Source organism: Equus asinus, chromosome 14 (assembly GCF_041296235.1).
Source record: "Equus asinus isolate D_3611 breed Donkey chromosome 14, EquAss-T2T_v2, whole genome shotgun sequence".
In the NCBI taxonomy this organism is placed as follows: Eukaryota; Metazoa; Chordata; class Mammalia; order Perissodactyla; family Equidae; genus Equus; species Equus asinus.
Genome location: NC_091803.1, coordinates 31,293,217 through 31,316,329, shown reverse-complemented (window position 1 = coordinate 31,316,329; position 23,113 = coordinate 31,293,217). Strand labels below are relative to the sequence as shown.

Here is a 23,113-nt window from a genome sequence, read left to right as displayed (position 1 = left end):
AGAAAAACAATAAAAGTTGGTAAAAGGCATGCACAGGCATTTCAAAAACAGAAAATATAAGTGGCTAATAAACTTATGAAGAGATATTCGACTTCACCAGTAACCAGGGAAATGGAAACAAAGAATATCATCAGCTAACATTTTACATCCAGTAGACTGTCAATCTACTACACTTTACTGAACATTTCTTCAATTCTGAGTTTCTCCTGCGTTTTTCAGTTATAGACAATGCTGTAGTGAACATCTTTGTGTGCCGAATATTTTCTTGCATTTTGAGTTCTTTTCTTTGTAGTTATTCCTAAAGATGGAATTCTTGAGCCAAAGGATATGACCAGTTTTATAGTCCCAAATATCAAGTTATTTTACCAAAAGGGCCAAGCCGTTACACTCCTACTGGTGGTGAATGAGATCATAAGTATCTGGAGACCTTTGGTGACCTGCCTTTAGGATTCTCATGGGAATGTAAATTGGTACAATCACTTTTGCAAAATTAAACACTTTTTTGTAAAGTTGAACATCCCCACATCCCATGATCTAACAATTCCACACCTACATATATTCCGAATATCAACTTTAGCAGGCATGTACCAGAGACATGGACAAATGTGTTTACAGCAGCACAGTTTTCCAGTAAATGTCTGAAAACAAGCCAAATGACCATACATGGGAGAATGGATAAATAAATAAAGTGACTTATTCACACAATACATATGTATGGCAGGTATAGTTATAAACAAACAAACAAAAAAAGAACTCTTGGGGAAAAAAGACATCTTGGTGAGAGTAATCTACCTTCACATATGAGCAGCATTCTAGAGAAGAAGACCATGGACAGAGGGATTAACTTTCTCAGGGTAATGGTGCATGTTGTGAGGCCGGGCACAGGAGAATGGATTCAAAGCACCCCTGGCAGAGCCAACACCCACAGGAGGGAAAGCATAATTATCACATTCACCAAAAATTGGAGGAACATTAAGCTTCCATAGAAAAGGAAAATTTCCCAAAACACTGAATGCCACAAAAAAGGCTCATGACACAACTTAATTTTTAAAAGTATATAGTATAGAGTTCTAGGAGAGCAACATCAGCATCATGGCAGGGTGAGTTGTTCCCTTTGTCTCTCTCCTCTAAGTTACAACTAAATGGACATTCATCAACCAACAGAAGATTCCCTACACAACACAACAGGAAACCAGAGAGATCCATGCAGCCGTATACCTGAGGGCGGGTGGACTGGGCCCCCAGGAAGCAGTGGAACTAGATGAGTGGGCCCCTCCCCTTCCCCAGTGGCAGTGATCCAGGTAGTGGATCCTCACACTGGCACGACTGTAAGTGGAGGCAGGGGCAGCCAAGCCTATAGGCATGAATGCTTTCAGAGTGCTAGCCCAACCCACAGGAGCACCCACCTACCAAAGCGGTCCAGCCTATGGGAAATTCCCTACCAAGAGGCAGCGACTCAGCCCCAAGTAAGGTGCCCCACCCACCATGCATGGCAGCTCAGTTGAACCATCTTGTGAGTACAGCACCAGCTTGAGTGAAAGAAAGTGACCCTCCCACCTAGCAAAGCAGCTTGGCCAGTCCCCTGCCTAGTGCAGCAGCCCCACCTGCATGACAGCCACCAGCCTCACCGAGTGCAGAAGCCTCTCCCATGGAAGCATGACCTGCTGAGCAGCTGTGGCCAGTCTGCACAAATGCAGAGTGGTGCTACCAACACAACAATCAGCAGCCAGGGTGAGATTAGAAAACACAGCTCTTGCCCACCCCGCCCCACCAACCAGTGATGGCAGGTGGAATCTGTGACCTGATACAATCACAAATGTGCTGGCAGAGGATTAATTCATCAAACACCATGAATAACTACAGTAACACTGCAGAGCCAAAGGAAAATGACAAGTCTCCAGAAACAAATCCTGAAGTCACAGAAGATTACAATCTAAATGACAGAGAATTCAAAACAGTTGTCATAAAGAAACTCAATAAGTTACAAGAAAATTCAGAAAGACAGTTCAATGAGCTCAGGAATAAAATTGATGAGCAGAAGAAATACTTCACCAAAAATATTGAAGCCCTTAAATAAACTATGCAGAAATTTTGATATGAAGAACACAACTAATAAGATTAAAAATAATCTAGAAACAAAAAAAAAATAGAGCTGACATTATAGAGGACAGAATTAGTCTATTAGAGGATAGAAATATAGAAATGCTTCAGGTGGAGGAGGAGCAAGAACTAAGATTTTTTTAAAAAATGAAGAAATTCTGGGGCTGGCCCCATGGCTGAGTGGTTGAGTTCATGCACTCTGCTTCAGTGGCCTGGGGTTCCACTGGTTCAAATCCTGGGCATGGACATGGCACCACTCACTGGGCCATGCTGAGGCTGCGTCCCACACACCACAACTAGAAGGACCCACAACTAAAAATGTACAACTATATACCAGGGGGCTTTGGGAGATAAATGAGGGCTTTGGGGATAAAACATAAAGGGAAGGAAAGCACAAAAAATAACTATAAACACTTCAATTTAGTCACAAACTCACAACACAAGAAAGAATAATTTGTGATAGCAATGCTCAGTAGGGTAAGACAACAGGGATGGAACCTGCTTAGGAGATAAGAGGCTATCGAAAATGGGCCATCTCATCTATGAGATCTTTTATATCAACTACATGGTAACCACTAAACAAAAAATCAGAGCATAGCCACAAATCATAAATAAAAAGAAAACCATAAAATCATCACAGAAAACCACCAAACTGAAATGGCAGTCAGAAATATAAGGGAAAAGAAACAATGGAAATACAGAACAACCAGAAAACAAGAGACAAAAGCCCTCCTATATTAATAATCACTCTAAATGTAAATGGATTGAATTCTCCAATCAAAAGACACAGAGTGGCTAAATGGGATAAAAAACAAGATCCAATAATATGCTGCCTCCAGGAGACACACCTCAGTTCTGAAGACAAATATAGGCTCAGAGTGAAGGGATGGAAGATGATACTCCAAGCAAATGGCAACAAAATAAAGTGGGTGTAATCATACTTATATCAGACAAAGCAAACTTCAAGATAAAAAAGACAATGAGAGACAAAGAGGGGCAGTATATAATGATAATAGGGACATTCCACCAAGAGGACATAACACTTATGAATATATACGTACCTAACACAGGAGCACCAAAGTATATAATGCAACTATTATCAGACCTAAATGGATAAACTGACAGCAACATAATAATAATAAGGGCGCTCAACATCTCACTTACATCAGTGGATAAATCATTCAGAGAGAAAGTCAACAAGGAAATAGTGGCCTTAAATGAAACACTAGACTAGATGCACTTAATAGATATATAGAGAACATTCCAGCCCAAAACAGCAGAATACCCATTCTTCTCAAGTTCACATGGAACATGCTCAAAGATAGATCATATGTTGGGAAATAAGGCAAGCCTCGATAAATTTAAGAAGGTTGAAATCATATCAAGTGTGTTTTCTGACCACAATGCTATGAAACTAGAAATCAACTATAAGAAAAAAGCTGGGAAAGTCATAAATATATGGAGTTTAAAAACATGTTGCTGAACAACCATAGAATCAATGAAGAAATCAAAGGAGAAATAAAAAAATAGCTGGAGACAAATTAAAATGAAAATACAACATACCAACTCTTATGGGATGCTGCAAAAGCAGTACTAAGAGGGAAATTTATAGCAATACAGAACCACCTCAACAAACAAGAAAACTCTCAAATAAGTAATCTCAAACTATATCTAACAGAAGTAGAAAAAGAGGAACAAACAAAGCCCAAAGACAGCAGAGGAAGGGAAATAATAAAAATTAGAGCAGAAATAAGTGAAATAGAGACTGAAAAAAAATACAAAGGGTCAATGAAACTAAAAGCTGGTTCTTTGAAAAGATAAACAAAATTGATAAACCCTTAGCCAGACTCATTAAGAAAAAAAGAGAGAAGGCTCAAATAAATAAAATTAAAAATGAAAGAGGAGAAATTACAATGGATACCACATAAATACAAAGGATTATAAAAGAATACTATGCAAAACTATATGCCAACAAATTGGACAACCTAGAAGAAATGGATAAATTCTTAGACTCATACACCTTCCCAAACTGAATCAAGAAGAAATAGAGACTCTGAATAGACCAATCACAAGTAAAGAGATTGAAACGGTAATCAAAAACTTCCCAAAGAACAAAAGTCCAGAACCAGATGGCTTCTCTGGAGAATTCTACCAAACATTCAAAAAAGATTTAATACCTCTCCCTCTCAAGCTATTCCAAAAACGGAAGAAGATGGAACACTTCCTAACTCATTCTATGAGGCCAACATCACCCTGATACCAAAACCAGACAAGAATAACAAAAAAGAAGGAAAATTAAATGCCAATATTGCTGATGAACATAGATGCAAAAATCCTCAACAAAATATTAGCAAATTGAATACAGCAATACATTAAAAGGATCATACACCATGATGAAGTTGGACTTATACCAGGGATGCAGGGATGGTTCAACATCTGCAAACCAATCAATGTGATACACCACATTAACACAATGAGGAATACAAATGGCAAGGTCATCTCATTAGACACAGAGAAAACATTTGACAAGATCCAACATCCATTTATGATAAAAACTCTCAATGAAATGAGTATAGAAGGGAAGTACCTCAACATAATAAAGGCCATATATGACAAACCCACAGCCAACATACTTAATGATGAAAAACTGAAAATCGTCCCTCTGAGAACAAGATCAAGACAAGAGTGTCCACACTCACCACTGCTATTCAAGATAATACTGGAGGTTTTAGCCAGAGCAATTAGGCAAGAAAAAGAAATGAAAGGTATCCAAATTAGAAAGGAAGAAGTAAAACTCTCCCTGTTCGTGGATGACAGGATTATGTAAATAGAAAACCTTAAAAATTCCACCATAAAACTACTAGAAATAATCAACAACTACAGCAAAGTTGCAGGGTACAAAATCAACTTACAAAAATCAGTTGCATTTCAACATAATAATAATGAACTAGCAGAAAGAGAAGTCAAGAATACAATCCCATTTAAAATGGCAACAAAAAGAATAACATATCTAGGAACAAATTTAAGCAAAGTGGTGAAAGACCTATACACTGAAAACTATAAAACATTATTGAAAGAAATCAAAGAAGACCTAAAGAAATGGAAATATATTCCATGCTCTTGGATTGGAAGAATAAACATAGTTAAAATGTCCATATTACCTAAAGCAATCTAAACATTCAATGCAATCTCAATATGAATACCAATTACATTCTTCATGGAAATAGAACAAAGAATCCAAAAATTTATGTGGAACAACAAATGACCCCAAACAGCCAAAGCAATCCTGAGAAAAAAGAACAAAGCTGCAGGCATCACAATCCCTGACTTCAAAACATACAAAATACACTACAAAGCTATAGTAACCAAGACAGCATGGTACTTGTGCAAAAACAGACACACAGATAAATGGAACAGAATAGAAAGCCCAGAAATAAAACCACACATCCATGCATGGCTAATTTTCAAGAAAGGAGCCAAGAACATACAATGGAGACAGGAAAGTCTCTTCAACAAATGGTGTTGGGAAAACTTGACAGCTACACGCAAAGAATGAAAGTAGACCATTATCTTACACCATACAAAAAAAATCAACTCAAAATGGATCACAGATCTGAAGGTAAGACATTAAACCATAAAAGCCCTAAAAGAAAATATAGGCAGTATACTCTTTTACATTGATCTCAGCAGTATCTTTTTGAATATGTCTCCTCAGGCAAGGGAGACAAAAGAAAAAAATTTAAAAATGGGACTACATCAGACTAAAAAGCTTCTGCAAGGCAAAGAAACCCATGAATGAAATGAAAAGACAACCCCCCAACTGGGAGAAAATATTTGCAAATCACAGATCCAACAAGGGGTTAATATTTAAAATATATAAGGAACTCATACCACTCAACAAGAAAAAACAAACAATCCAATCAAAAAATGGGCAGAGGATATGAACATCATTTTTCCAAAGAAGATATACAGATGACCAACAGGCACATGAAAAGATGTTCAACGTCACTAATTATTAGGGAAATGCAAATCAAAACTACAATGAGATATCACTTTTCACCTTGCACCCATTATAATGGTTATAATTAACCAGACAAAAAAATAACAAATGTTGGAGAGGATGTGGAGAAAAGAGAACCGTCATACACTACTGGTGGGAATGCAAACTCGTGCAGCCACCATGGAAAATAGTATGGAGATCTCTCAGAAATTAAAAACAGAAATATTGGGGCTGGCCCCATGGCCTAGTGGTTAATTTTGGTGCACTCCGTTTCAGCAGCCTGGGTTCGGTTCCCAGGTGCACACCCACACCACTCGTCAGCAGCCAGGCTGCGGTTGTGACTCACATACAAAATAGAGGAAGATTGGCACAGATATTAGCTCAGGTCAAATATTCCTCAAGCAAAAAGAGGAGGATTGGGAACAGAGGTTAGCTCAGGGTGAATCTTCCTCAGCAAAAAAAAAAAAAAAAAAAAGGAAAGAAAGAAAGAAAGAAAAAAGAAATATCATACAATCCAGCTATCCCACTGCTAGATATCCAAAAAACATGAACTCAACAATTCAAAGAGATTTATGCACCCCTATGTTCATTCCAGCATTACTCACAATAGGCAAGATGCAGAGGTAACCCAAGTGCCTATCAACTGATGAATGGATAAAAAAGATATGGTATATATACACACTGGAATACTACTCATCCATAAAAAAGAACAAAATCGTCCCATTTGCAGCAACATGGATGGACCTTGAGGGTATGATGTTAAGAGAATAAGCCAGACAGAGATGGACAAACACTATATGGCTTTTCTCATATGTGGAAGATAAACAAATGCATGGATAAGGAGAACAGATCAATGGTTACCAGAGGGGAAGGGGAGGGTGGTAGACAGGGCGAAGGGGGCACATATATGTGGTGATGGATGGAAACTAGACTATTGGTGGTGAGCACCACGCAGTCTATACAGAAACTGATACATAATAATGTACACCTGAAATTGCACAATGTTAAAACCAATACGATCTCAATAAAAAAAAGTGCATAGTACAAAGCTGAATTTGTGGTATGGTGCAAATTATGTACGAAAATACATGCTGGGGGCTCTTTGCTTGCATAGATTTCATTAAAAACATTTTTATTAGTTCTGTATTATACAGTTACAAATCTCATATAGAATAAGTAGAAAATAAAGATGGAGAGGAAGATTGGCATAGATCTTAGCTTGGCAGCTAGTCTTCCTCACCAATGCAAACAAACATACATACAAAGTGTCACACTTTGCCTGTTTCTCCAAGAAGACAGACTTTAAAAAATAAAAGAGGGGCTGGCCTCGTGGCCGAGTGGTTAAGTGTTCCCTCTCCATTTTGGCAGCCCCGTGGTTTGCAGGTTCCGATCCTGGGCGCGGATCTACACACCACGCATGAAGCCATGCTGTGGTGGCATCCCACATAGAAGAACTAGAGTGACTTGCAGTTAGGATATACAACTATGTACTGGGCTTTGGGTGGAAAAAAAAAGGAAGGGGGGAGATTGGCAGCAGATGTTAGCTCAGGGCCAAACTTCCTCACCAAAAAGTATTAAAAAAAAAGAAAAAGAAAAAGAAAGGAAAGATGAAGGATGACAAAAGAGCAGTCCCGTTAGATAACCAAGACTAGAAATTCGATCTCATTTATAGGACCTTTTCATTGCCTGTATGTGACTTTATGCATATACATACTTGTATGCATATAGAATACAGTATACACATGTTTTATAATGCAATTTTAATTCAGTTAACAATATATCATAGATGTCTCTTCATGAGAATAAAAGTCCTATGCAATATCATATTAAATGGTTCCATAATATTGCCCTGTGTGGCTGTAATCTTGATACCGACCCTGACATCAGTTTCCCCACATTAAACCCAGCATATATGGGGTTAAAACCAAAACGCTCATTCCCTGCTTACTCTCTGGCTTCCTGGCTCCAGATTCTACTATCCTCCGTGGAGACCGACACCATCAAGGACAAGCACCTGGATTATCTCCTCCCCGCAAAGAGATCCAGGCTGGTGGGAAAGCTGCTGACCAGCAAGGTCATGGGCTTCCTCCTCTCTGCAAGTAGTCTCGAGGCCAAAGACAGGCTGGTGGGAAAGCTCCAACCAGCAAGGCCATATGCTCCCCCTCCCCTACCTAAAACCCCAAATAAAAACACTTCCTTTTAGCTTTTCGGGGAGTTTGGAATTTCAGCATTAGCTGCCCTCTCTCCTTGCTCAGCACTATGCAAAAATAAAATTCCTACTTTCTTCCACCACACCCAGTGTCAGAGATCGGCTTGCTGCACAACAGGTGAGTGAACTTACTTCAGGTTTGGTAACAATTTGGTGACCCAGATGAGACAATGTCCCAGGTGGATGTCTCACCTGGGGCACACCGGCCTCTGGCTAAAGGCCTCTCTTGGAAGCTGTCCTGCAGCTGCCTGAACCCCTTGTCTCAGGGACAGCCCCAAGTGACTGGCTGCTAACCAGATGTCGTTGGCCCACAGCGCTTTTGCTTTGGTGTTGGAAGAAACTAGGTTTAGGACTTAGGAAGACGTCTCTTGTAAGTAGCTGGTAGTTTTTGTTTTTGTCTTTGTGTTAACCTTTTCCAACAGGACCGCCTGGAAATAATGGGTACCTTGGCAGCCCTCTGGGCTCCGTTTGTTTTGAAGTTGCCGCAACGCCCCAGCCAAATTTTCATAAGTCCCCCAGGTGTGGACAACCCAGGTCCCTTGTCCTTGCTCATTTGGGAAGATCTGCATAGCGGATCTTCATTTGTTGGGCGCCCACCGAGTGTAGGACACGGACTAAGCTGGGACTGGAAGCACTTTGGTTTTTGGTTTTGGTCCTTGTTTTGGCTTCCATTTGTGGCCGAGGGTTTTTGGGAAAGTGTGCTTCTTTGGTATTTGTTGTTGTTTGTCTGTTTGTCTGTCCTTTTAAAAGTGTTAACATGGGAGGTGCCACATCTATTCCACCTAAGAGCCCCTTGGGAGAAACTTTGGCTGATGGTCGACCTATAGCTATAAGGCAATGTTTAAAGAGGGATGATTTTCTTTTGTAACACCACGTGGCCACAATATTCTTTAGACTCTGGAGAGAAAAAAAATGGCCAACCAATAGATCCTTAAGTTGGGAAACTTTTTAGAGAGCTCTCATGATAAACAACTGTTTTATTGGTACCTATGAAAAGGCCAAATTAAGAGGAAATGTATAATGACTAGTCTTAAGAACTTAATCAAACTTGGGGTCTCAGCTTTTCGTAGTCTTACATATGCGAATGGAAATGTTAAGTTAACAAAGAAAAATCAGAAAGGGAAGAGTCACAGGACTCATCTCAATGGGATAAATGGAACAGATGTGAATGAAGTTAAAATAAAGGTTTTAATAAAACACTGCCTAAGGTTGGATGGGCTAAAGGGACCCCCCTATTGGCTCCCCAACATTAAAGGACATCAGACAAACCTATTCTATTTACCCCAGTTTGAAAAATGTAAAAGGTCAAGAGGCAAAATCAGAGTGAGAAACCTGACCAACAATTGTTTGGGGCAACAGTTAGGCTAATAAGATTAATAAGACTATAAAGATTAAAATATTTAAGCTAATATTATATGAAGCAGTTATGTCAACTTTGCCTGGATGATTTCTTCGGGAATAAATGTTATGTCTAACTGGAAATGCTTCCCCTGAACCGTATTGTAATACCAAAACTTGTTAATAGAATTCTAATGTAAGTTATAATTAAAAGTATAAGTCTTAGCAAAGCTAAGATAAAGTTTTGTAAAAATTGATATACTTAAACGGGCCAATTTCACTTCACCCAAACTGATGTATGCAAGTGGGAAAGCCAGCTGCAACCATGGGAGCCTGTTTTAATCTTTTTTGAGGCTTCTAAATACAATTAGAAATACTTTACTGCCTCTTTAAGAGAAAATAATTAAATAATTAAACATGCCAGCAGCCAAACCCAAATCTGCTGCTTTTGTCTCCTCTCTTGCTAGGCTTCCCAGCAAGCTTCGCTTCACTTGAACCCCCCCAAAATTCCTGATCTAAAATTGAACAAGTGAAAATAAGTAAGCTTCTGAGATAATTTGGAATTGTAATGGTCATTCTGAAAACTTGTTTCAGAAGAGGATTCAAAATGTCTCATGATGGAATGCAGTCTTTAATGAATATGCAAACACTTCTAAGAGACAAAGCTATTTAACATGATATAAAGTGATCTTTGATGAATGAAAGCCTGTTTGAGTTTGCTGGTTTCATTTAAAATAAACATGTCATCAAAGTTATCAGCATTGGCTATAATGCAGACATACAGCCTCGGTTTACTGGTCAAGTGAGCTCATGTCATCTCCATTACAAAATTTATCTGCAAAACTCATACCTCAGTATAATAGCTAATTTTGTTTAATGTCTCATGGAGTTTTTGTAGACAATCTAAATATAATTGTTAATAACAGGTAAACTAAATAAATGTAAAAAGATAAAAGTTTTTGGAAAAACTTTTTAACAATAATTATATATATAATCATATATATAATAATTATATTATGATATATGTACTTAGAACAACTGAGGATAATAGTTAACTGCTGTAATGTCACATGAAGTTTTTAAGAGTAATTGTTAAAACTGAGTAAGAGTTTTAAGTACAATAATTATGTTTTATAGTCTGCATACTTAAAAAAACAGCTTCTAGGGGCTGGCCCCGTGGCCGAGTGGTTAAGTTCGCGTGCTCCGCTGCAGGCGGCCCAGTGTTTCGTTGGTTCGAATCCTGGGCGTGGACATGGCACTGCTCATCAAACCATGCTGAGGCAGCGTCCCACATGCCACAACTAGAAGGACACACACCGAAGAATATACAACTATGAACTGGGGGGGCTTTGGGGAGAAAACGGAAAAAAGTTTTTAAAAAAACACAGCTTCTAAAATCTTTTTGGAAACTTAAATTTTATAGCTTTATTAAGTGAAGTTAAATAATAACAGTTTATTGGGTATCTAGGTCATTTCCACATAAGATAAAATATTAAAGATTAACTACTAAGCATGTATTTGTCTGCCTTTGGTTTCTTATATCAAAGAGACTGAAAAGTGCTTAGGTTTATTGATAAACATGTTTTATGTATGCTTAGAAATTTTCTATGAGAAAACATATATTTCTAAAAGATCTGTATACAAGAAAAGTAAAATATATGTTTTCAGTAAAAAGATATAAAGAATGGGAATATTTTCGTTTCTTGAGTTGGAAAAGATAAATTTGTCCTAAAGTGCTAGGACAAATTCTGAATGTAAAAAAGTAACCAAAGCTTTGCAAAAGTAAAGCCCTAAAGAGATTTATGTATGGTCAAGTTGTCCAGGATTAAAGTAAATCCAATTAAGTAAATAAATTTATATGTAAAATGTAAACTGGTACAAAATTAAAACTTGATTTCCTCTTTCTTAAGGATAATTTTCCTAAATTTTTAATCTACTCTTGATAAAAAGGTTATATAAAGGCTTTTTTTTTCTTTTTACTATTTTAGCTCTGTTTCCCCTTGATTGTTTCTGTTTGGGATTTCAGCATTAGCTGCCCTCTCTCCTTGCTCACCACTGTGCAAAAATAAAATTCCTACTTTCTTCACCACATCCAGTGTCAGAGATCGGCTTGCTGCGCAGTGGGTGAGCGAACTCACTTCAGGTTCGATATCAATCTTATTTATTTAAACAATTTCCTGTTGTTAGAAATTTGAGTTCTTTTTCTTTTTAGTCCTTTTTTCTTTCTTTCTCTAGTCTTTTTCATTTTTTGCTTTTATATGCAATGCTGTAATATCATTTACATAAGTAATTTCCTGCTGTTAGAAACGTAGAGCTTTCCTCCACCTTTGTCGTCTGTTATAAACAACACTGTAACGAACATCTGTGCATTTGACAGTTTGTTTCCCTAGGAAAATAAGTATATTCTTCATACTGGATATAAAATGGAGATGGGCATATTAATTTAATTGACATGTGCAATTTGAGCTCTTTGAGGCAGTCAGTGTGAATTTGAAATATGCTTGCAGATGAGGGAGGGTGAGCTTACCCGGTCAGTCCTGCTGGCCACCCATCACTCACAGAGAGCTCTGGGCTGACGTTCTCTATTAATGGTCAAATGCTCCATGATTCTCATGCAGGGATTTATATTTCTTCTTAGTTAAAAATGACCCAGAAAGAAAACTAACTGCTGGTGTTGGTGATGGAAAGAAAAAGTTGAAGAAAGTGAAGGTTCCTATCCAGAAAATAAGTTTCAAATTACTTTACTCTCTCAATGGGATGATCACAGACCCAGAGAGGCTGTGTATGTAAGTCTGTGAGGACCAGTGTACTGTCTTTCCTGTCCACTGCCGTATACTTAGTGACACGAAGTAGACACTCAAAAAATAATGAATGAATAAATTCTTCAGGAAATTCAAGGACTTACTATTGCTTACAAAAATGATTAGAAGGAAACACATTCAAATTTTAACAGTATCTCTGCTTGGGGTAATTACTATGTTGTTTTGTAAGTTTCTGTGACTTTAAATAAAATACTGTGAAAGACTATTTCTCTTGTGGTCACAGAGAAGCCACTAAAATACATATACAACATTCCAAAAAACAAATGGACTGACTTTTATTGGCTCTTTCCAATACTGTAGCTGACTGCTGGCTTCATACACACACCAGATGGAATTCCTATAAAGCCGTGGTCCTCAACCTTGGCTGCACATTTGAATCCCCTGGGAGAGCTGATCCACCCCATCAGAAAGGTTGACCTCATTGAGGCGGGCCTTGAGTGTCAGAAATGTTTGAAGCTTCCAAGGTGTTTCTAATGTGCAGCCAGGGTTGAGAACTGCGTCTGCAGAAATTTACAGAGAAGAGTTTGGAGAAAAGAAAGCCCATCATCAACACCAGCCAAGGTGCATATAAAGGAGAGGTAATCACTGGATTACTGCAGAAACTTGGGCTGGAATCCTTGGACACAGCCCTGCCAGCAAACCCCTATTTGCACAAGACTCTAGACAAAAAAAAAACCCCTGAATACCAGGCTCTGACCCGAAATTTCAGTTCGACCTTTGATAAGTCCCTTTTCTTCTTTGAACCTTGATTTTCCCACCACTAAAATGATGCGGTTGCCTTTATATTATAAGTTTGCACTCTCAGACACACCCATGTGTGAATCCCATGTCCTGCACATACTAGTTGATTGACAGTGGATAAGCTTCTCATCTTTACAGCTTCCTTATCAATTTTTTAGTGCTGTCGAGTTGATTCTGACTCCTAGGACCCTGTATACAACAGAGTGGAACCCTGCCCGGTCTTTCTGTGCCATCCTCTCACCTTCCGGCGCTATATCAGGCAATGCTCTGCTGCTGTTCATAGGGTTTTCATGGCCAATTTTTTTCAGAAGCTGGTGGCCAGCTTCCTCTTCCTAGTCTGTCTTAGTCTGGAAGCTCCGCTGAAATCTGTTTGCCATGGGTGGCCCTGCTGGTATTTGAAATACCAGTGGCATAGCTTTCAGCATCACAGCAACACACAGCTGCCACAGGATGACAACCGACAGACAGGGTATGGTTCTCTGACCGGGAAATGAACTCAGGCTATGGTGGTGAGAGTGCTGAATCTTAACCACTAGACTACCACCCTTACCAATAATAGAACCTTATCAGTAATAGTACCAATCTACCTCACACCGTTATCACAAGGGTTCAACAAATAGATGTTTATAAAGTGTGGAGCACGATGCTTGGCACGCAACAATTACTGTGAAAACGGTCATTCCACACCACTTACCAAATAGCAATTGAAGAAACAGAAGGGTCTGTCGGGTCTGACACGGACAGCAACATTCCCCTCTGCTCCTGGAGGCAGGATGTTGCCCTCATCATCCACAATCTGGCAGAGAGATCACAGGACAGTATCTGATGCCTGCACAGCCAGGCCACCCTGCCAGCCGAGCCTGGTGTTGCTAACCTGGACGTGGATTTTGCTCTCCTCTTCGAACCAAGCCTCACCAACAGCTGGGCGAGGCTGCCTACCTGCACGTCGTAAGGTGGGGATGCTTTCCCCATAGATCCTGACTTGATTTTCGTGCCTTTTGGATTGGCACAGATTACAACCTGGAGAGAAACCAGTATCAGTAAGGAGGGGATTTATCCCCTTAGTTTCCTTCCTGGTCTATGCCTTTTCTCTCACTCAGCCTTCCAACTCTTTCTCCCTCCCTTTCTTCTACTACCCTCTCTTCCTTTCTTCCCTTCCTTTCTCCTTCCCTCCCTCCCTTCCTGTCTTTCTTTCTCTCTTTCTTTCTTCTTTCTTCTTTTTCCCTCTTCCTTCCTCCCTTCTCCCCTTCCTTCCTCCTCATCTTCTTTTCTTTCTTCTCTTCTTTCCATAATCATCAAACATGTATTGAACACTCTAGAGGGCACTCACACACAAAGAACTTAACGTGTCTCACAAAAGACTCAGCTGATGGCCAAATCTCTGCCCAGATGGCTGTAGAGAATACTGTTTAAGATCGAGGGCTCTGAATGCAGACAGACACGGGCTGTCCTGGTGGAGGCAAACACCACCCACAGCCGTGAGAGTTAGTTTGCTGGTGGCGTGATTGCGAAATTAGTTTAAACTGCCTTTACACAATAAGGGAAGAGAAGCTGATGGAGATTTGTTATCAGTTTCTCCCCGCAGGCAGGGCAGTTCCTGACAGGTGTCACAGAGAGGACAGCTAGAAAGGCAGGAGGCTCTGCCACTGGCTGGCTGAGAGCTCGGGTGGAGGTGACCTGGGACAGGGACCCCAGCCCCAGTAGAACTCACTGTCTCAGACTGGCCGTAACCTTCATGCAGCTCCAGGCCCGTCTGGCTCTTCCATTTCTCCCTCACATCAGGATTCAGGGCCTCTCCTCCAGTCAAACAATGCCTCAGGCTCTGGAACTGGTACCTTTCTCAGCCAAGAAAACAAGGCCGTCTACGTCAGGATCCCCTCCCCACCTCGCCCTCCAGCACTGCTGCCCAGGTCCAGATACCCAGAGGCACTAGAGAGTAAACTCCTGGGTTCTATGATCTGCTCCAAGAGCCCCATCCTCTGGCTTGCAGGCGTGTTCCTCATGGACAGGCAATTTTATTAAAATCAGTCCTGAGTTTAGAACTAAATCAGAACCTCATATAGTAGGTTTTGGCATAATGTGCTGAATTCCAGGTGAATTGGCCAAAATAATCTAGTTGGAAACAAATTGATTGATAATAAATTGGTTGGGACAACCACCTGGTTGAAAAAGATAAATCGATTAAAAATTTAAAAGATAGAAAGTAGCCCTCTTGAAACCCAAAAATTCTGACAAATGGGCTTAAAATTCCTACAGATATTACATATGTTGTCAAACCACCCCTCTGTTCAACAAATGATCCAAAATGTGAAAAATCAGAGATTGCAAATACATTGTCAACAATTTTTCTCTTAAGATCAAATAGGTTTGACTGTTACTTCATATTACTGAGTATCTTTCAACCAAATGGTTCTTGAACAAATCATTCAGAGTCTGCTTTTGTTCAAAGTCATGATGTGGAGATACACACAACAGATCAGTGAATGGATAAATTCTCATATTATAGAAAAATTCACCTTGAGACAATCCTGTAAGAACACACTCTCTTAGACACTTCTTGGCCAGATACATGGGATTGGGGAAGATGAGGGGAGGGCAGGGACAACTCCCCAAGACTTTGGAGGGGACAGAACTAGGAGTCATAGACCAGGGTCCATCCTACCAGGTAGGATTCTCAAGGGTGTCAGGTCTCTCTCCACATACGCCAGCAACTACACTTGTCCTGCCAGAAGATGTTCCTTTGGATTCACCCAGAATGGAAGCCATCCACAGTGTCTTGTCCCCTTCTGTTGAGTGTTCAGTGGCATTCACTCAGAGAATGGCTGGCGGAGTTAATCTGGGGCTGAGAGACGGAACATCTACTGTGGTGAGCTTGCTAGTCCCACCAGACCTAAGGCGTTGGCCACAAATCCCATTCTACATGTGGCCAACAATTATCCAACAATTTCTCTACATCTTCTAGAAGTAGTAGACATTGTTAAGGCAATGGCCTATGGACGTATGGCAGGAGGACAGCCCACCTCAAGCGCTGAAATTTCAGACTGTCTCATATCTATTCAGTTCCACCTGGATGCAAATTCCTAGGGGCCAGAAGTTCACTGTTGAGGGCTGTCTGCCAAGGATATCGGTGTGTATGCTTGAGTGTGTGAGAGAGAAAGACATACAAAGAGAGACAGAGAGAGAGACAGTTAGAATGAGAGGGTGGGTGTGCATGTGTATATATTCTGCTGTCTATTCATATACTTAGGCCCCCAAAACACTAAACAAATGGGCTGTACCTGGTCAGATCCTCTTGAACAAGCAGCCGGAAGAGGGTGGGGACACAGCAGAGGGTGGTGATTGGGAGCCTGGAGAGAGTCTAAAGAAAAACAAAGAGTAGAAGATCTTCTGAAAATTCTGGGGTTGGACTTCATGGAGATGGAGCAGGTGAACTGGCCCCTTATTTGAGCCCTTTCTCCCACAAACTCAAAACCTATATTCCACTCATCTCATTTACACACGGCACGTAAGAGCTGTTTTTGGCTCTTACCTTCAGGATAACCTTGGCATCAACTCGGGGAAGTTCATGCACAAAAATGCAAGATCCATTAGGCCAGGCGGAAAAGAGGGTCCAGGCTGCCTTCACCCAAGCAGTGTCAGTCGTGTTCCAGAAGATGTCTGATTCGGTCAAGGCCACCCACTGCCTGCCAAAAATCAGAGAAAGTCAGGACCTTCAGCAATGCTTATACCTTTAAAAAGGATTACATTATCTATATTACCTTATTTGGAGCCCTGCCCACAGTGGGTACTCACGTACGCTTGTCAAATCTGTACAAGTACCATAAAGTCAACCTTTGTCTCAACAAGCATTTATGAGCATCTCCTATGCACCTATGCCCTGGGCTGAGGATACAGAATTAAAAGGACAGATCCCATGCTTTCAAGAGCTTGCAGTTCAGTGGGAGTGATATGTAAGGGAACAAATAATTTCAATACCATGTGACAAGGGCACTTTATTCAGCCAACATTTATTTCTGAACTTAGCATTAGGGATGTAGAAATGAATGATGAGTCTTGCTTTGAGGGGCTTATGGTTTAGTAAGTATAAAGATCTAGGAAGCCCCTGGAGAGTATGCTTTAATAGAATTAAACACAGAGCCTTATGCAATTACAGACAATGGGCACCTAACCCAGAGAAAGGACGGATGTGGGGTCTGAGAAATACTCCCATAGAGGAGTTGACACCTGAGCTAGACGTAAACAATACGTAGGAATTACAAAGGTGAGGCAGAGAAAGAAGAACATCTTCGGATGGCAAACAGTGCCTGCAAGCATGGAAGACAGAGACATCATCATGTTCTACGCTTGGATTCTGGGTCGCACGATCTCCTGGCCCTCATTCGACTCATTGACTGCTCCTTCTCAGTCTCCTCTGCTGAGTTCTCCTCGCTTCCCCTCTTCATTGTGGAAATGCCTCAAGCCTTCAGTTCTGAGATCTCTTTTCTTTTCCATATTTATTACTCTTTGCTGATCTCACCCAATCTCCTGGCATTAAATACCATCTTTATGCTGATAACTCCAGCATGAATCTTTCTCATTAACTCTAGACACGAACACCCAACTGCCTAGTCAACATCTCCACTTTTAACTCAGGGAATAGAGATGTCCAATAAGCACCTCAATGCCAGAAACGATCTCCTCCATTTCCTCCCGCCAGACAGCTCATCCCACAGTCTTCCCCCTTCAGTTAACGCTTCTGGTTGTCCAGGTCATCAAACTCGGTGTCATCCTTGACTCTTCCCTTTCTGTCTCACCTCACATCAAATCTGTCAGGAAATCTTATTAGGCCCACATTCAAAATACGTTCAGAATCTCGCCTCCTGTCATTCCTTCACACTGCTACTCCACTGGGCAAGCCTCCACCCTTACCTCTGAATGCACTGGCCTCTTAATTGGTCCTCTGCCTCATTCCTTGCCCCCTACAGTTTATTCTCAATATCTTGAGTGATCCTTTAAAAAAATAAATGAACCCACAGTGGAGAATATGCAACCATGTACCAGGGGGCTTTGGGGAGAAAAAGGAAAAAATAAAATCTTAAAAAAACAAATAACAAAAAAACAAATCAGATCATGTCTCTCTTCTGTTCAGAATACTCCAATGTTCCTCAAAAAAGTAAACATAGAATCACCATATGATCCAGCAATTCCACTTCAGTGCATATTCCCAAAAGAATTAAAAGCAAGGTTTTGTACAGATATTTGTACACCTGTATTAATAGTAGGACTATTCACAATAGCCAAAAAGTGGCAGCAGCCCAAGTGTCCATCAATGGATGAATGGATAAACAAAATTGGTATATACATGCACTGGAATACTATTTAGCCTTAAAACATAAATTCTGATACATGCTACAACATGGATAAAACTTGAACACATTACGCTAGGTGAAATAAGCCAGACACAAAAGGAAAAATATTGTATGATTCCACTTATACGAGGCTCCCAGAGGAGTCAAATTCCGAGAGACAGAAAATAGAATGGTGGTTGCCAGGGCCTTGGGGGAGGAGAGAAGGGGAATTATTGTGTAAGGGGTACAGTTTCTGATTTGCTAGAGGAAAAAGTTCTGGAGACGGATGGTGGAGATGATGGCACAACCACGTGAGTGTACTTAACGCCACTGAACTCTACACTTAAAAATGTTTAAAAGGGTAAATTTTATGTTGTGTCTATTTTACCACAATTAAAAAAAAGAAAACCCTCCAATGGTTTCTCACCTCTCTCAGAGTAAAGCCCAAAGCCTTTATATCCTACCTGCTCTGACCCCTTTTAGCTCTCTGACCTCAACTCCTGCCCCTTTCCCCCTCACTCACACCCCTCCAGCTCACTCGCCTCCTTTCGGTTCCTTGGACCCGTCAGACAAGCTGTCCACCGTACCTTCCACTGGCCACGAAACCCAGACCATAGCTGGCCTGGGAGTGCTCCACCATCTTGGGGGCCCCGGTAGTGCCACTTGTGAAGTAGATGGCCAATGGGTCTTGAGCTTTGGTCCTCACACAGTCATGCTCTGTGGATGCCTCCCTGTAAAATGTAAAAATACTGGGTGGTACTACCAATAGTTAAGAACAGTCATGGTTAACGATATCTGTAATGACACTACTGGCCATTGTCTCAATAATCACCAAGCGTGAGGCACTGTACTGGGAGCTCCAGCTTGCATTATCTCTGACCCCTACAGTCGCCCCACAGGGTGGGAACTCTCACCATAACCCTCTGCAGATAAAGAAATTGAGGCTCAAAATGGCTAAAAGGCTCACTCAAAGGAGCCTGGGCTCTTTCACCGTGGCATGAGGACTTTCTGGTGGAACACACACAGATCCACGGCCACACTTCTGCACGTTTGAGCCCAGCTCCACCCCCACCTCAATTCCTGGTGGCTTAGGGCTGTTTTCTAAAGGCTTCCCTAAGTTTGAAGTTTAGAATTCTGGGTGATTCCTAAAGTTCTGTGATCTGGAGAATCTTCTAACTCACTGGTTCTCGACCCCGGCTGAGCTTAGGATCACCTAGTAAGTTTTTAAAAGAAGTGCCATTGCCTGGGCAGCACCCCGGAGAAAATGAAATCAGAATCTTTGAAGGTGGGCCTGGCGTTGGTATTTTTTTAAAAGCCTCCTCAGGTAATTCTAATGACAGCCACAATGGAGAACCACTGATCTGGACCAACCCCACAGCTCATCAAAATTACCTGGGCAGATCTCTTAAAATACAGTTTCCTGGGGCCCTTGCTCAGATATGTCTGGTTAAGTAGATCAGATGTGGGGCCTTGGAATCTGTATTTAAAACAGCATCCCAAAATGAACAAATAAATTCCCATAATTTTAGGGTAGAAAGTTTATATTCTAGTGTAGGAAAGAACAATCTAAAAAGTACTTACCATATCCTCAAACTTTTAAATACGTCTTTTGTGCTTAACTTTACTACTTAAACATGTTGAATATTTTCTGTTTAAGTGTTGGCTACTAATCATTATATTGAAATATAACATAATGAAAATGTAGTGTAGAAAAATACCATATGCTGGAAATATAATATTTTGGAAAATACAGGATATATTATTTACAATGCGTGCCTGTGGGTCTTATAATCCTAAAAATTATAACACTTTTAAATGAATGTGACCCATAGTTCTTTCTTAAATAAAGCTAGGGACAAGAGACAAATGTTGATATTAGTCAAAAAAAATAAAAGAACAGCCCCCGGGTGAATCTGAAGCAGCTGGTGTGTGGGGTGGGCGTTTGTGCCTTATCTTTGCAGGCCCCGGAGAGGACCCCTTTTTGGTTCTCCCTCCATCAGGACAAAGTCTCAAACTCCCACTGAGGTTTGCACCAGGGTCTTGCTCAAAGGCTAATGGCTTTGGTTCTGCCCCAACCTTGACTTGACTACTTGTCAGCATCTTGAGCAGGTCGCTACTTTGCCAAGTCTCAGTTTCCTCATCTGTACAATCGGGTTAAAGTCCGCTTCACAGAGCATTTTTCAAGGATTAAATAAGATGACGTCTGATTCATTATTGTGTTCTGAGCACCAAAACACTATGCTTGTTGCAAAACAGATGTGCATTAAATCTTTGTCCCATGAATGAATGTAGGTGAACGCTTACCTAGCACAATGCCTAGCAGACACTAAGCGCTCAATTATTATATTACTAAATGACCACCTACTATGTACCGAATGCCTCACACAGATTACTCATTTACTCCAGCTAATGGCTCCGTAACCACTCTCATCGTTATAGAGGCACATGAAGCACAGAAAGCTGGTGACAGTTCCAGTATTGACTAAGTGACTGAAGGATCTTAAGGTGGTCACCAGGATTAGGTCTCAGGTTTGTCTTGCTTCCAAAGTGAGCGTTCCTTTCTGATGCCCTCTCCTCGTGTGCAATCACCAATGCATTCCATCTCCTCTTGCTTAAAGGAGAGATTCCTGGGTCTCATTTTCATGCTGTCCTCTGGAGAGCCCCAACTTACCGGAGAAGCTCCCTAAAGTTCATCCAGCCTGGCCGACTGCTGTCTGACACCAGCAGCTTGGTCTGGAGGGAGGGGCAGTCGGCGCTAATGGCATCTACCCTCGGAGCCAGGGAGTCACTGGTGATAATGGACTTGGCCCTGGACGCCTGCAGCCGATACTTGAGGTCCTTCTCCGTCAGCTGAGAGACACCTGGAATCATGACGGCCCCTGAAACCACACAGAGAAGGGATGTTGACTGGGCAGCAGGGGAAGACCCCTGTGAAGAGGTCCAGACTGGATGTTCCCATAAGACACAGGAGCAGGAAGGGGCTGGACAGGGTTGGAATGCCTGAACTGGAAAAAGTAGCAATACTGATAGTAATGAAATCCAGAATGTATTTATGGAGCATGTACATGTGCTAAGAACTTTGCATGCATTATTTCATTTAATTCTCACAAGCCTGGAGAGCAAATGCTATTATTATACCCATTTTGCAGATTTAAAAAAATTAAAACTTAGGCCTTTATGCATTAATTAAGTGAAATAACTGGCCCAAGATCACCCAGCTAATGTGTTGTAGAGCTGGAATTGTGAACCCAGGCAGCAGTAAACCTGAGAGTCCGTGATCCGGAGCATTGTGTTATATTGTCTTAGAGATTACCTAGCCCAGGGGTTTTCCATGCCTTTCAAACAAAAGACCACAATGGATCCCAGTGTTGGGTGTGGGATGCTTGGGGCAGGTGGGTAGGTGTAGCAGGTGGGGGCTCCAGGACCCCACATAATTTCAACCAAAACCACTCTGAGGGCAGCTGAGTTCCTCTCTCCCCAAGGATAGGGGATGAGGAAGCAGAAAGCAGGGGAAAACTTTAATCAAACGCTTGAAAAAACCACTTGAGTATCTCAGAATGCAGGTTGTAAACACTCCATTGAGTCCAGCACTCCCATTTCACAGACAAGAAGAACGACATCCTGAAAGAATGAGTCATCCTGCCACAGCCAATGAGTGAGGACAGAAGACAGAGGAAGGGCCAATCCCAAATAGTGTGGGACCAAACCAAAGTTCTCATTGCCCTTCACTCTATCTCCTAAACTTCTACAGGGTTTAAACCCCAGCGTGAACACTTTTGGAGGTGAATGGTGTGTTTTTTCACTCCATCTCTCTGTTTTAGCTATTTCCAGAAGTCTGTTCCCCCTGGAGTTGTCTGTGGTGCTTTGGGGGCCCAGGCAGACAGTAGACAGCTGGAGCTATCAGCAAGAGAAATGAGTCCAACATCACAGACTTGAAGGAAAGTGACAAGTGCATCTTAGGAGAGTGTGGGAATATGAGAATGCAAGGACATCCAGCTTGAGTACTGTCTAAATGGGAAGATGCTAGACTTGACATGGCAGTGTGGGACGTGGTCTTGAGTTATTTTGTTTGGACAGCAAAGAAATGGTAAATCTGTATAATTAGGAGAACTGGAGATGTTTAGGCAACAGGAAAAGTAACGATAATAATGTCCCAAAGGGGAGTTCTGATCGTGCAAAGTGCCCAACACAGTGCCTGGCACATAGTAGGTCTTCAAGAAACTGCAGAGGTTTCCTTATTTGGGAAACCCTTTAAATGGCCCTCATTTAAATGGACCTCAAATGTCATGGAAGAATATGGAGAGCTCCCCAATCTGTTTGCCTGTTTCTTTTCCTCGAGCTAGATACACCATGATGGTGCTCACTTTTGTGTATTGTGCAAAAACATGTAAAACTAAAATTAGAGTTCCTGTCTCTTTGCTTTTTAGACAATCCGTTCACAAAATGGTTGAATAAAGCTCATTCATATACAAAGCTACTTCTCTGGTGTGAGTTTGTATCTTCCTGTTTTGCAAGCCTTATTTGTAAAATCTGTATTTTAGGGAGATTGTTCTATGGACGTGATTGGAAGTGGGTG

General features: G+C 41.1%; 1 protein-coding gene across 4 annotated transcripts in view; it reads right to left on the bottom strand.

Moving 5' to 3' along the window:
- LOC106841736 (acyl-coenzyme A synthetase ACSM5, mitochondrial) overlaps nucleotides 1-23,113 on the bottom strand; it is a 35,205-nt gene that overhangs the window by 5,343 nt on the left and 6,749 nt on the right. For 2 of the 4 annotated variants that reach the window (XR_011494242.1, XM_070484718.1), the window contains exons 4-10: nucleotides 21,209-21,416; nucleotides 19,125-19,268; nucleotides 16,740-16,893; nucleotides 16,489-16,568; nucleotides 14,922-15,045; nucleotides 14,150-14,230; nucleotides 13,905-14,006 (exon numbers count right to left, since the gene is read on the bottom strand). Coding sequence is in view for 3 of the 4 variants with exons in the window: in XM_070484718.1 (XP_070340819.1) it covers nucleotides 13,905-14,006; nucleotides 14,150-14,230; nucleotides 14,922-15,045; nucleotides 16,489-16,568; nucleotides 16,740-16,893; nucleotides 19,125-19,268; nucleotides 21,209-21,416 (893 nt within the window). In the remaining variant the exon portion in view is untranslated. Of the gene's footprint in view, nucleotides 1-13,904; nucleotides 14,231-14,921; nucleotides 15,046-16,488; nucleotides 16,569-16,739; nucleotides 16,894-19,124; nucleotides 19,269-21,208; nucleotides 21,417-23,113 lie in introns of all 4 variants that reach the window. The other 2 variants (XM_070484717.1, XM_070484719.1) reach the window with 1 other exon arrangement.